At 48.0% G+C, this 12,559-nt stretch overlaps 1 protein-coding gene across 4 annotated transcripts in view; it reads right to left on the bottom strand.

Annotated features, from left to right (window-relative positions):
• Positions 1-12,559, bottom strand: part of LOC119384163 (uncharacterized) — a 386,807-nt gene that overhangs the window by 203,415 nt on the left and 170,833 nt on the right. For 2 of the 4 annotated variants that reach the window (XM_049412789.1, XM_037652451.2), the window contains exon 2: positions 4,499-4,690. The exons of the other annotated variants lie outside the window; for them this stretch is intronic. In XM_049412789.1, coding sequence (XP_049268746.1) covers positions 4,499-4,678 — 180 coding nt within the window. In that variant the 5' untranslated portion in view covers positions 4,679-4,690. The remainder of the gene's footprint in view (positions 1-4,498; positions 4,691-12,559) is intronic. 4 annotated transcript variants of the gene reach the window in all.

Genomic DNA, 12,559 nt, shown 5'->3' with positions numbered 1-12,559 from the left:
TTTAAATAAAGGTGCTCGTAAAGCTACATGGTATGGAACAGGGGCGTAGCGAAGGGGGTTATGGGGGGGGGGGGGGGGCAACCCAAAATTTTCAATTTTGCTTGCGTATATATACACACAGACAAGCAAATGCATGCACAAACATACATAAAGCATGATTGACTCCCCACCCCCCACCCCGAAAAAAATTTCTGGCTACGCCCCTGGTATCGAACATGAGGGAGGTTGACTGGGACACGTAAAGCTCAACATTTATGGGTGTGCTATTAGTGTGAAAGCATGCTTTTTATTTGCCGCTGTTATTTGCAATTATGACAATTATTGAGTATAAGAATTGTTCCTCTATATCTACTATTTAGTATTATACGCTTACATGTCGTGTCCCATGATCCGAATCAAGCAGGATGCTACTGACAGCACATTTTTAAGACAGGTGAATATTTATTCCTAGAAGTCAAGATTACTGCCCGAGTTCAGCCGCTTTCAGCATTTTGCTAGTTTATACATTAAAGCGTCGTTACGCTCAAAGCATACTCGACTGGATGACGTCGAGTGAAGTAATACTGGCCCTTGTCGCTCCGATCACATCTCGTAGCCAAGGAAAGAATCACTTTCACTCGTCGACAACGGGTGGAATACGAAAACAACCTTCAACCTGCCATGTTCCCCAACACAGGGCCTCCACCAGATCGTTCTTCGGTGCTGATATGCGGTCAACTGAGGCATCTTGTAGAGCTTAACGTTCATGAACCTTCAAGGTGCAAAACAAGTGCATATTTAATTTGGGGCTGTTATTTAGATTTAACAGCGCCCATTAAATATTAAAATGTTTCAAGTTAATCTTTGCATTATTCAGTATGATTGCTCACATGATCCTTCTGAATCCTTCAGGCCACTTCTGACTTTTGAAGAAATAGCATGGTTTTATCCTTGAAAGCTGGATCATATTGTGACTTCATTCGATTTCAAGCATTGCTAGCTTCTTTTGATGCGACGCTTGGCAGGAAACATATGTTCTAACGGGTGATGCAGGCGATTTCATGCGTGCTCTTTCCGCGCCAGTCATGCACTACGTTTCATCGTTTGTGGAAGCCAAGGGGGCATCACTTCCAACTGTCAACAACGAACGAACCACGAGAACGACCAATCTCAGACCCGCCCTCCTCCCCAGCATGACAATTCCACGGCATCGCTCGTCATTGCCGTCAGCCTCGAGCTCGAGAGACTGCATTCTTTTTCTGCGAAGGCTCGTTGTTCTTTCGACTCAACAACAACGTTTCTTTATCGTCTATACTATACTCGGGAGAGAAATGAGCGCGCCCGTTCTGAAAGCTGGTCCGTCGCCCCGTACGCGCTGCACTACACCAAACCCATCTGTTGCGCGAATAAGCGATTATGTGTTTTAATCCGATTCCCTGAGATGAACCTCTACACAATACTGTCCGTATAAACGCACCGACATCAACGCAATGCTCGCGAAAGACGTGGGAGACGGTACTTCGCCGAGTGGAGATGAGATCAGCTGACTTCCACCGCCTGTACTGCGTCAAACATCGCAGAAAACTTTTCTTTGGCGACTGGTTGCACATCAGGGCACGCTCGGCTGCTGTATGATGCCGGCAAATGGAAGTGCACTCGGAAACGCATCGTTCATTGTTCACCTCTGTCTCCGTGCGGGATGCGCAAGCCGTCGGACGAGAAACATAATTCCACACACAAACTGACTATGACTGCCCGCGTGGGTTCGCTTAAGATCGTGCACTCGTATACACACGCATTATACGCGAACGATGCCTCTCATATATGCAAAATTATAGCGTTGTAACCGATCATAAAATCGTCCAAGATAACGTGAAGTGCATATATAAAGCCGCGGAAGTCCACCTAGATCCTGTGGTGCGGTGGCGTAGTGGTTACAGTGTCTGCTTGTCACGCGGTTGGCCTGGGTTCAAATCCCCGTGGTGGAGTGTGTGTGTTTATTCATGGTTTGTGACTCTCTGTGCAGTGTTCTTGTGATGTCTAAGTGCATATTTATAAGTTGGAAGGCTGAAAAGAGCAAAAGAAAAAAAAGAACACTGCAGGACCAACTACAATCTAGAAGAACTTCTTTTTTTTTTTCTAGAAATTTGCGAAAAGTACCACATATATTTCGACCGCATATTGAGCCGTATATAAGCCGGACAGATTTGACCTGAAATACCGCTTAACCGAATCGATGGTATGCGTTACTTTAAGCGTTCACTTTTAAACGGCCTTCTGGCAACGAGGTGGCCTCGCATATGGAAGAGCCGCATAAACTTAGGCCGCATAGGAAAGAGCCGCTTAGCCAGGGGCCGCATAGAAGAGCCGTATAAGTAGGCCGCTTGAAGAGCCATTTAAAATCGTCGAAAATTTGACCTACTTTCCGCCTTATATGCGTTGTTTTAAGCGGTCGTTTGCCAGGAGTGTACTGCTTACTTGCATACTAATGCTACGTATTATATGCAGATGCGTTGTCTCCAAATAAATTTGGGGACATCAATCACTGGAATGAAGGCATGAAGTTCTGGCCAGCTGTTCAGGAACACCGTACCGTTTACTACCTTTTGAAGACGAAAGCTTGTAATCTTGAAGGCGTGAATACCATCAAAATAATTAAACCTTAATGCACGTTGAACGTGGCAAAGCACGCTGCTTGCTTGTGCTTGAAAGCACTACCTTGCACTACATTTTCGTCAAATAGACGCTGAAAGGTATCAAGTGCAACCCCACACAAAGCTTGCGTCTGCCTTCAACCCAGCAGCGTGTCACGCAAATTAGGTTCGTTAAATGGTGCCGCGTCGCTCAAGCGGCAACTGCAAACTTTGCTCGTAAGGGCACAACAAAGGAAACTTGGGCTACTCGGTGATAGTTCATTTTTTATAGCTGACAGCGCTAAAGGGACGAGGACACAGTATTAAGAAGGCGACGACGCGAGCGCTGACTCACAACTGAAGTTTATTTAAAGGAACGGCACGAATAAATATAGTACAAAAGCCAACCACGCCTCATATTACAATACAAAAGCTAATCACGCACGGTCGCGAGCGCTGCTGCGACAGACATCACAAGACGGCTCGTAAACTTGGTGAGCTCGTTGGTGGCGTGCTCGCTTGGTAAGCGATTCAGTGAAGCACATCATTGGTGAAGTAGCCACTGACCGCACGAAAACCGCTTCGGTCCCTGGAGCGGCCGCATTGCCTTAAACCAGCCTTTTGTTGAGTTACGCGACATCGGGTGCAAAGGAGTTAGCTGCTGGCCTTACTTCGTGTAGCATTTCGAGTTGTTGCTATCGCATTCATTGCTTCGCCCATGCGGCGAGAGTGTGATTTTTAGGGGCATCGAGCGACACTCTTCCAATCTTCCAGTCCACCCTGTCTAGCGCCGGTGAGAGTTGTCCGATGACCCCGCTAAAAATTGAAAAAATATCAGCTGCATGAAATGGGGTAAGCTATAGATAGAGTGGACATTAAAGAGGTTGTCTACCACTCGGAAATTCTCTTTAATTTGGTGGAAATGAGAAGATCGTTTGTCAAATCGGTGGCAACGAGCGTGCTTTTGTCTAGTAAAACAGGAATTATATATTTTTTTTTAATTTCGCTCTGAAAGTCGTGAAAGTATGACCGCTTGCGTCACTCGACGGCAGTGCGGTTCAATCTATTGGTAGGAGCAAGAAACCCCCGCAGGTAGGCTTATCTTGCTTAAAAACAAATATGCATAGCTGAGAATTGCATTTTATACGCTTTCGTTAGCTTTCCTTGGCGTGAGAGAGTTTCTTTAGGTTTTTTTTTTTTTTTTTCTCGAGCGTCGAAGGAGGTGGCGCTGCCGGCACCGCGTTCGCCTGCTGCCTACGGCGGAGAAACGCGAGCCACGCGAGCACGGCGTCCGGCGCCACTTGGGAGGAAAAAAACAACTTGGGCGAATAGAAGCGCGACTGACTTCACGGAAATTTGGAACCATGACCATCAGTTCTCCTTCGTAAAAGTGTGTGCCAGTATTCATCGGCGCTAAAGTCACTTCGCGACAGGGTCAGCCCCATGGGTTCTACACTGAAGATTTTGCCTTCAGGTTCCGCTTCACCAAGGCGTCCGTGTTTGCTGTTGTGAAGAAGTACCTGGAAAAACACGAGTGAAGCAGACGACAGCGCTGCTTCCTTCTAGAAGAAGACGATAAAAACAGATTTGAAGCTCGCGCAGCGAATGCGATAAAAAAAAAAGGGGGGGGGGGAGTCGGGCTCGCGCAGAAGAGAGCTGGTTAGAACGCCGGCAAGACTAGGCGAGGGAGCGTACTGCGAACCCGCAACCACGCGCGATGTTCTGAAGGCCGGGCTCCTGTTTTCGAGCAGTTGAAGTCCTCGAGCCATGGCGTGACCCAACGCGAGTCCCGGGAGAGCCGGTTGCTGACTGTTTCATGTGCTTTTGCTTTGAACAATGACTGGTTATGCTTTCCTGCATTGCACGAGATGGGTGTGCGCACTCACCTGAGCCTCTCCGTTATCGGCGAGTAGCTCCTGCAAGCGCAGCTTAAGCCTTCCTCGTGCTGCGCCGAAGTATGTATCCTGCTGACGCAGCGCCGAGTGCGCGTGTGCCATGGTACGGACAACTTGGACCAAGCGGCAGCGGTCAGCTAGCCGGGCTTTCAACTCCACGTTGGACGGCATTGATCACTGCACCTAAAAGATGTCCACAGGGGGCGAGTGCTTCCCTTCACACAACCGCGAGCGAAGGGGCAATTTACAGACACGCAGCAGCGTAAAACTTAAAAAAGTCACAGTTTCGCCGCAAGGGCGAAGCAATGAATGCGATAGCAAGAAATTAATGCTATACGAAGTGAGGCTCGCCAATGGATACTGTCAGTTTGAACACCGCTCCTGTTGCAAAGGCGGCCGAAGCAGCGAAGGAAACTAGCGTGCTTCAAGTGTCGAGCTGTGACACTTGATAGTTCGCGCTCATCTTCTGTTTGTTCGTTTAGCGGCGTCCCTTGAGCTCGAGTGACTTTCGTACGCTCCATAACATGAGCGCGGACATCACGGTGAAAGCTTGAAACATTACTCTTCCCCTCACCACGAGAAAACCGCGCGAGCAGACAGCGGAGAGGCAAGGGTCTCCCTGCGCAAATATAACAAGAAGCGAGCTCGCTGACGACTTTTAAATGCGCCCGTCGCGCTGCTAGCGCCATCTCGCTGGTAATGAAGAAACGCTTATTATCGCTTGCCGTCTCTGAGTCCGTCCAGCGGTAGAGGGTGTGTATATAACGCTCGCCGTTAGCTACGTGGGGTGGATAGCGCCACTCGCTGCGGAACAAGAGGTCCCTGGTTCGATTCCGCGCTTCGGGGGCATTTTTCTGAATTATTTTTCTTTGGGCCTGTTATATATATATACATACTTATACATATACGGTGCATGACGGCGGCGACGGCGACGGCAAAATCCAGCCGAGACTGTCCATATAATTGCTATCGCAATAATACTGTGTACAGAAGTGGGTCGCCTCGTCCGCTGCTGCTTTGAGCTGTAAGGCGCGGACTGTATAGGTATGGGTACAAACCAAGGAGGTTTAAAAAAAATTTCTGGAGTGGAGGCGGGGCGCCGCCGCTGAAGCCAACGGCTGAAGCCGACGACCGCCATATTGCTCCACGCAGAAAACGTGTGGGTCGTCGCTTGAGCCCGCGCGGAAGTTCCACAGATGGCGAATTTCTCCACCCTTTTGGTGACAAGCGAGTGTTGTGGATGTATCACTTTTTGGACTGCGATCCACTCGATAACCACATTTACAATTTGTCGAAGATTGCCAAGCTGTACATAAAAATTGCAGGCCTGCGCGGAGCGCGCAGCACAGTCACAGAGAAAGCTGGAAGAGCGGCCTTTCTAGAGCCCGTTCTAAACTCTCTTGAGGAAACTAATACAGGTACACTTGCAAGCTACCCACTACGCCGCAAATCATAATTTTTGTGAAGTAGGGAAGCAATCACTATGCCATTATTCGTCTTTCTGCGGATAAGCGAGGTACCCGCTACACATCTGTAACGCATTATGTGAACTTTGTTGATGCTGCCTGTGGCTGACAGGGGCGTAGCCAGGGGGTTGGGGGAATTCAACCCCCCCCCCCCCCGAAATTTTTCAGTTTTGCTTGCGTATATATACACGCGCACAAACAAACGCACGCACGAACATACACAAAGTATGGTTGAACCCCCCCCCCCCCGAAAAAAATTTCTGGCTACGCTCCTGGTGGCTGATGACGATCAAGAATTATGGCTGAGCCTTTTGTAATGGATTTAAAGCATTTAACGACCCGGTCACTCGTTGCGCAATTAGCATTGTGTGACGCCTGGTCGTTATTTTACTCTTCTGACACATATACATTACACATTTAACGTGATTCCTTGCCCGACATGACGCCTGTAAGGATGTCTTTGCAAAGGAGTTCCAGTCACTAGCGTGGCTCTCTGGCAGAATACTCAACTGTCACGCGTAGGACCCGGATTCAAATCCCACCTGCGCCTGTTTATTTTTATTTGATTTTTCTTATTTCGCGCGATAGTAGTTACGGACACCGGCGGCGGACACCCCACTGCCCTTGTGATCTGATAACAGCTTTCGCTGTGAAATCAGGCTTCACCACATTTCAAAAGAAATCAACCGGAAAAAAATTCGGCAGATCCCACGCTTTCTGGGGATCTGTTTCATGCGAAGCAGTCAGCACGTACTTCTATGCTGTATTTTATGGCTTTGAGCCAAGCGTTACGAGGTGGATCAACGTGTTTTTGTAAGTGTAGTAGCTGTTTGCACATCGTGGGCTTACCAGGCACGTCGACAACACTGGCGTTTAAAGGGTAACTTTATGGTGAAATGTAACGCCAGCCCTCACGTTAGAGTACATAATGTCCGTATTACGGAAACTAAGTGCACATTATGGTGTAACCATGTGGATATGATACGTAACTTTCGTTAATGTATTCCTCTGGGGTCGAGCAATGCTTCAATATAGCTGAAACATAGAAATACAAATGTAATGTTTATTACACTGCTATAAAAGCGGAGCCAACACTGGGACCACAGACGTTAATCTCATATGATGTCTGTATAGTAGGAGTACATGCGTAATGTGCATTGCTTTCTTGCAAAATTAGATAGCCAGCACCTCAACCACACTTGACGTTGCACCGCCATTACACCTGCGTAGGCTGTTTTTCCAAACCAGTCTATATACCTGACGTGCCTCTGTGGCAGAATGCTTGATTGCCACGCAGAATGCTTGGGTTCGATTCCTGCTGTGATCCTAATATTTATTCTTTCCATTCGTCAGGTCAACGCTGCTGATGTCGGTTTTGCTTAACGCTCTCGCATTTAAGTTACTAATGTCTTTTTTTTTTTCGCCGTTCCTAGGTAGATATAAACTGTCAATCACCTGTGGCGCGTAACCGTACACCGCGGCCAGTGCTAAACGGCTATGTGCCACACGTGTTTGGAGGAAAGGGTTTGACGACGTACGCGACAGGATTTTCCCGTATTTATGTCATGATCCGATAGCCATGTTGTCAAATCCTCTTACCCTCGCATGCCGATTTTGGTTTACACCAAGTTAAGGAGGCGATCATGAAAGTACCCAGGCGTAGGTGGCTAGGTAGATAGACTTGTAGATAGAAACGCTGAATGTGCCAAAGGTTCGCTAAGAAATGCTTCGCATTTAAAACTCCCAGAGCGGAGTAAGAACGCTGCTGACAAGGACTGTTATTTTTAAAAAATTGTGGACGAGCGTAAACAAGAGCTGCTGCAACTGGTCAACTGCTCTGCTTTTCCATCTTTTCTTTTGCTGTGTTTAGTTTTTAAGGGCGCGTGTTTCATACGGTTAGTTTCATTACTGTCTGCATTATGATGCATTTTGAAGTTATTTTGGATTTGTTGCTTTATCGATTCACGTAAAACCACATTGTATATTCTTCTTTTTTCTTTTGAAATTGTATAAAAGCCGGGGATGAATAAAATTTTATGTACCATTTATTAACTCCACCATGTGCTTGATTTCGGGAATGCTGGCAGCGAATTCTACGTGTTATCAGGCGCGCTTCACCCTATGTATTATGGCGTAAAAAGCTGCCTTCTTTAATCTTGCAGGACAAAAAAAAATTCCGCCAAATAAGTGACACTTAACTATCCAGTTCTCATGCTGAAATGCCCCCGCGGAAGCTCACAATTACGCTGCCCGCGCACAAGCTGCGCTGCCTCTTGCCTGGAGCAAAATGGCTGCCAACCGGTTTCCCAGGCGTCAACCGCTCGCGTGGGTGCGCATAGGGGACCTCCACTCCAGAAGTTTTTTTTTTTTTTTTAAACCTCCTTGGTACAAACACACTGGCGGCGCGGCGCTTTCACGAGCGCCGCTCACCGCTCGCGAGACGCCGCTTTTACCTCTTCCTCCCGCGGAGCGTCATCGTTTCTCTCCTGGCAACCGAATCACTCCCCAAAGCTATTTTTCGCCGCTGCTGCGCAAGCAAACCACCAATCAGCGTTTACTTTTCCTCTTCTTCCTCCTCACACGGGCCTTGTCATAGCATCCGGACATTCTTAAAAAATGGCCGACAAATTTTCACACGAAGTATTTTTTATTTCCTAGACTGCATTGCAATCAAACATTTTCAAAGACAACCTGATGGATTTTCTCAATTTAACTAGCATCCTCTCTCACGTGTGCATTGAGTAGGTGACCCATAAAATGATCAGTCGCAGGGAACCATGGGATGCGGCGGCTTCCGGTTCGACACACCACGCCATTGAGCAGCGGCACACACGAGTTTTTCTTTTCGCTCCGTCCCAGGGTTACCAGATTGGGCTATTAATAGCCAAATTGGGCTACTGTTTGTTCGAGTTGGCGTCGAATTTTTCTCTTTGGCTATGTGGCTATTTTTGGGCTACATTGCTATCGACTAGGCAAGAATTCCAAAAAGCTACAAAATGTAGATAATTTTAGTATCGGGACCCCAAACGGCTTACGCACGCACGTTCTTGCGCTCGTCTGTACCTCCTGACTTACAAGTGCCGGGGACTCCCAGCAGCTGCACCCATGGAGAATACAAAGGAAAGCAGGAGCGTGCGTACGCGATCCTCTGTGGGTCCCCAGGACTAAAACTCTCAAGTAACTCTAATGCACCTTGTCAACAAAGGCCCCCTGGCCGCCGCCATAAGCCCCTTTGGGCCGTTGTTAACATGCCTGACCCCCCAAAAATGCAGTACCGAGGCGCGATGTCAGCTTTTGTACTCCTGTGCAGAAGCCAAGAAAGGTGGTGATCGTTCTCTCTGTTAAAAGCTCTATACAAAGAACGCCAAGGCTTACATGCGCATGCCGCTAATAGGTCCCGTCATCAAAACATTCCAGTGTGTTGAACGATGCCAGCACCTGGAGACGTAGCCCAAGAAAGGGCTTCACGTGTCGTCAATTTGAAACCATGTTGATCGCTCACGTTTTCTCTAGACTTTCTTGACTTCTACTACCGTAAAATGCCGAGCAATCACCCCCCCCCCTTTTCCCCCCTCCACTCAGTGAAAGATAATAAGAAAGATGTGGAGGGGGCCCTCTTGCTCATTCCCAGACCAAAATTCAAGATAACAGCGAAAGTGCCTCTAAGTAGAATGCACACCTGTGTTTCTTATGAAATGCTTTCTTGAATACGCGTGCATTTACAGTTTTTACTGAATCGGAGGTTGTCTGTCTGAGATTTCACGTGTTCTGACAAGGGTGGAAAAACGTTCTTCAATGCGACCCCGAGACATCACACTGTACAAGTACTAAGAAATCGTGCACATATCTAAAGACTCTCAGGAACCGCTGCTGCAGGATTATGTGGCGGAGAACAGGTTGAAAAAAAAAAAAAACGTCGAGAGGGAGGGAAAGGAAGGGGGGGGGGGGGTGAGGTTGGCGCTTGGTCAGTCATTGGCGCATATTTTCAAGTCTCCCGAAAAGGGGAAGTGGGCACATGATTGTGAAAGCTAGCAGATCGCGTGACACGTGGGGAGCGCCCATCCGAAGGTGCAGGTTCAGTGACCCTGTCGGTGGCAGTTTGTCATTTCGTCCACTTAAATTTACTTAAATTTCGGCTACTTTCGTGCACTTAAATTTCTAGATTCTGCAGCCATCGCTCAATCATTGTGGATGGAATAGCAGAAAAAAATATTACGCAATACAACGGATTCACGCATACATTTGCTGATTTTGGCTATATTTGGGCTACTTCAAATTTTCGCGTTGGGCTATGTTTTGGCTACCTCGGAGTCCAATTTGGCGGTTTGAGGCTCGCACCATCTGGTAACCCTGCTCCGTCCGCCGCGGTGGAGCAATGGTTATGGTGCTCGGCTCCTGACCCGACGGTCGCAGGTTTCATCCCGGCCGCGGCGGTCGCATTTCGATGGCGGCGAAATGCTAAAGGCCCGCGTACTGTTCGATGTCAGTACACGGTAAAGAACACCAGATGGTCGAAATTTCCGGCGCCCTCCACTACGGCGCCTCTCTAGTGATATCGTGGTTTGGACGTAAAACCCCAGATATTACTTTCCGCTCCATAAAAGAAGTCTACCTCTCCGTTGTTATGAATTGGGGTTGCGGTATCCCACCGCTTTCCTCCACTGTTAAGAAATAGGGTATAGGCCCTCGGGTGCGCAGCTCGAGATACGGAGTCGTGGTATCCCACCGCTGCCACCACTGTTATGAATGGGGGTTTCGTGTCGATGAAAGCCGGGAGGCTGGCGAGCCGATGTAGCCGAAGATTGGACTTATCGCTGAGGAGCAGGACAAGGAGGCAAAACGTTTATGAAACAGTAACAACTTTTATAGCAGGTATAGCAGGTTATAGCAGTTATAGCAGGTTATCGCAGTTATAGCGGTACAGAGCCTGCCAGCTCGACCAAGTCGGCGTCTCTCTTACAACGGACCAGCCTGGTCTTAAATAAGGCACCTTTGTGATGGAACCCTCCTTTGGCCGCAGGTGTTGAGCAGCCTTTCCATCGTCCTCAGGAATGCTGCTTTCCGTAGCTGGGTAGCTTGGAAGAACGACTGGCGTCAGTCTACGGGGCCGGCTGGGCGAAGACGCCGTTTTCCGGGAATGCAGACAAAGCATGCAGGGGTTGATTCCTGCTTCAGGTGGCAGGAGCTGGCCCTTTTCTTGGTCGCAGGGCAGACGCTGACCGCGATGCCGTGGACTTCCAACGAAGTGCGGGTGTTTATTCGTTTCCCCGTTCGGTCAGGTGCTCTGGCACAACAGCACCCCCGCCACAAGACAATGCATCCAGAGTTCGAGCTCTCAAACGCAGCTCGGATGATGCGGTGCTGGTTGACCGATGTCAACTGTGGCCGTACCGCTCTTTCCTCGAGGAGTGACCTCCATGGCTCAGCAGCGGTTCACTGGAACTGCCAAGATTCAACACAAAGCCAAACCACTCTGGCCAAATCAAGTGCCCTCCAAATGCTGATCAAATTGCCAGACCAGCATACAAGAACAAAACATTTTCCTCGAGATTACGCTAAGCTAAAATTAAAACATCACGAGCAACGTATTTCAAGAAAAATACCAAAGTGAGGACGTGCATCTAGCTAAGCGTCAGTACGTGACACTGCTAAAACCAATCAGAATTTCTTCGCGAGCGATTCTCAATGGTGACATCGGCAGATTGTGACAATCGAAGCAACTGGGAAAACTCAATTTTGCCCCAAACTACGAACACTTCACTAAGTGCTTCCCAAATCGTGCGCCTTGGCACCGCTCGCAAGCGTTCTGAATGCTTGTCAACAAACCTCTCAGGATAAATAACACTAGCCTTTCGCTGAAACGCTTTCGCTCATTGCACTCGGCAAATGATTATTACATCAAGAAAACAAAGCGCTTCAAACTAAATACGAAGTAAAACTGGAAATCAAACTCACGCGTTTAACACAAATCAAGGAGAAACTAAAATTACACTGACGCGCATACTAACACGTAACGCAAAATCGATCAGTAGTACGTTAAACAGAGGCTTTTATCATTCAGCCTTCATCTCTATAACCACTACGAAAAGCTGTGCTCTACAAGAGCGCTAACAGCTATGTTTCTAGCTGTCGAAACAAAGGTATCTAAAACGGAGGCTTTCAACTTAGCCTACATCTCCTTTAAAACCATTCACAGCTCTTTACACTAGCGTTAACGGTAATGGCTCTAAATATTAATACAACAAACAAATAAGCAAACGAACATCTCAATGTTTGCTTCTGCAAATGAGCAGGAAATTAAAATTGACAAAAACATTGACGCATTCCTTACTCATCAGCAGACGACCAAATGTAAGCACGCAAATTAGTTACCAAAACTGGATACAAGAGAAAGTCTTGGGATCCGTCATTGTACTGTGCTTATCTCCATACGGCACCCCCTTCAGACGAGCGCTGGGGAGACGCGCATTCCACCCTTTCGAGGAGTCCGATCTCGACAAAGGAACAGGGAAGAAACCTGTCCGAAAGACTTAGTCGCGGCTACCTTTGTACCGTGGTCGCCGAACTCAGACAAACCGGCAGACCA

The sequence above is a fragment of the Rhipicephalus sanguineus genome, chromosome 2, assembly GCF_013339695.2.
Source record: "Rhipicephalus sanguineus isolate Rsan-2018 chromosome 2, BIME_Rsan_1.4, whole genome shotgun sequence".
Taxonomy (NCBI): domain Eukaryota; kingdom Metazoa; phylum Arthropoda; class Arachnida; order Ixodida; family Ixodidae; genus Rhipicephalus; species Rhipicephalus sanguineus.
Note: the sequence above shows the minus strand (reverse complement) of the source record. Positions and strands in the feature narration are given on the sequence as shown.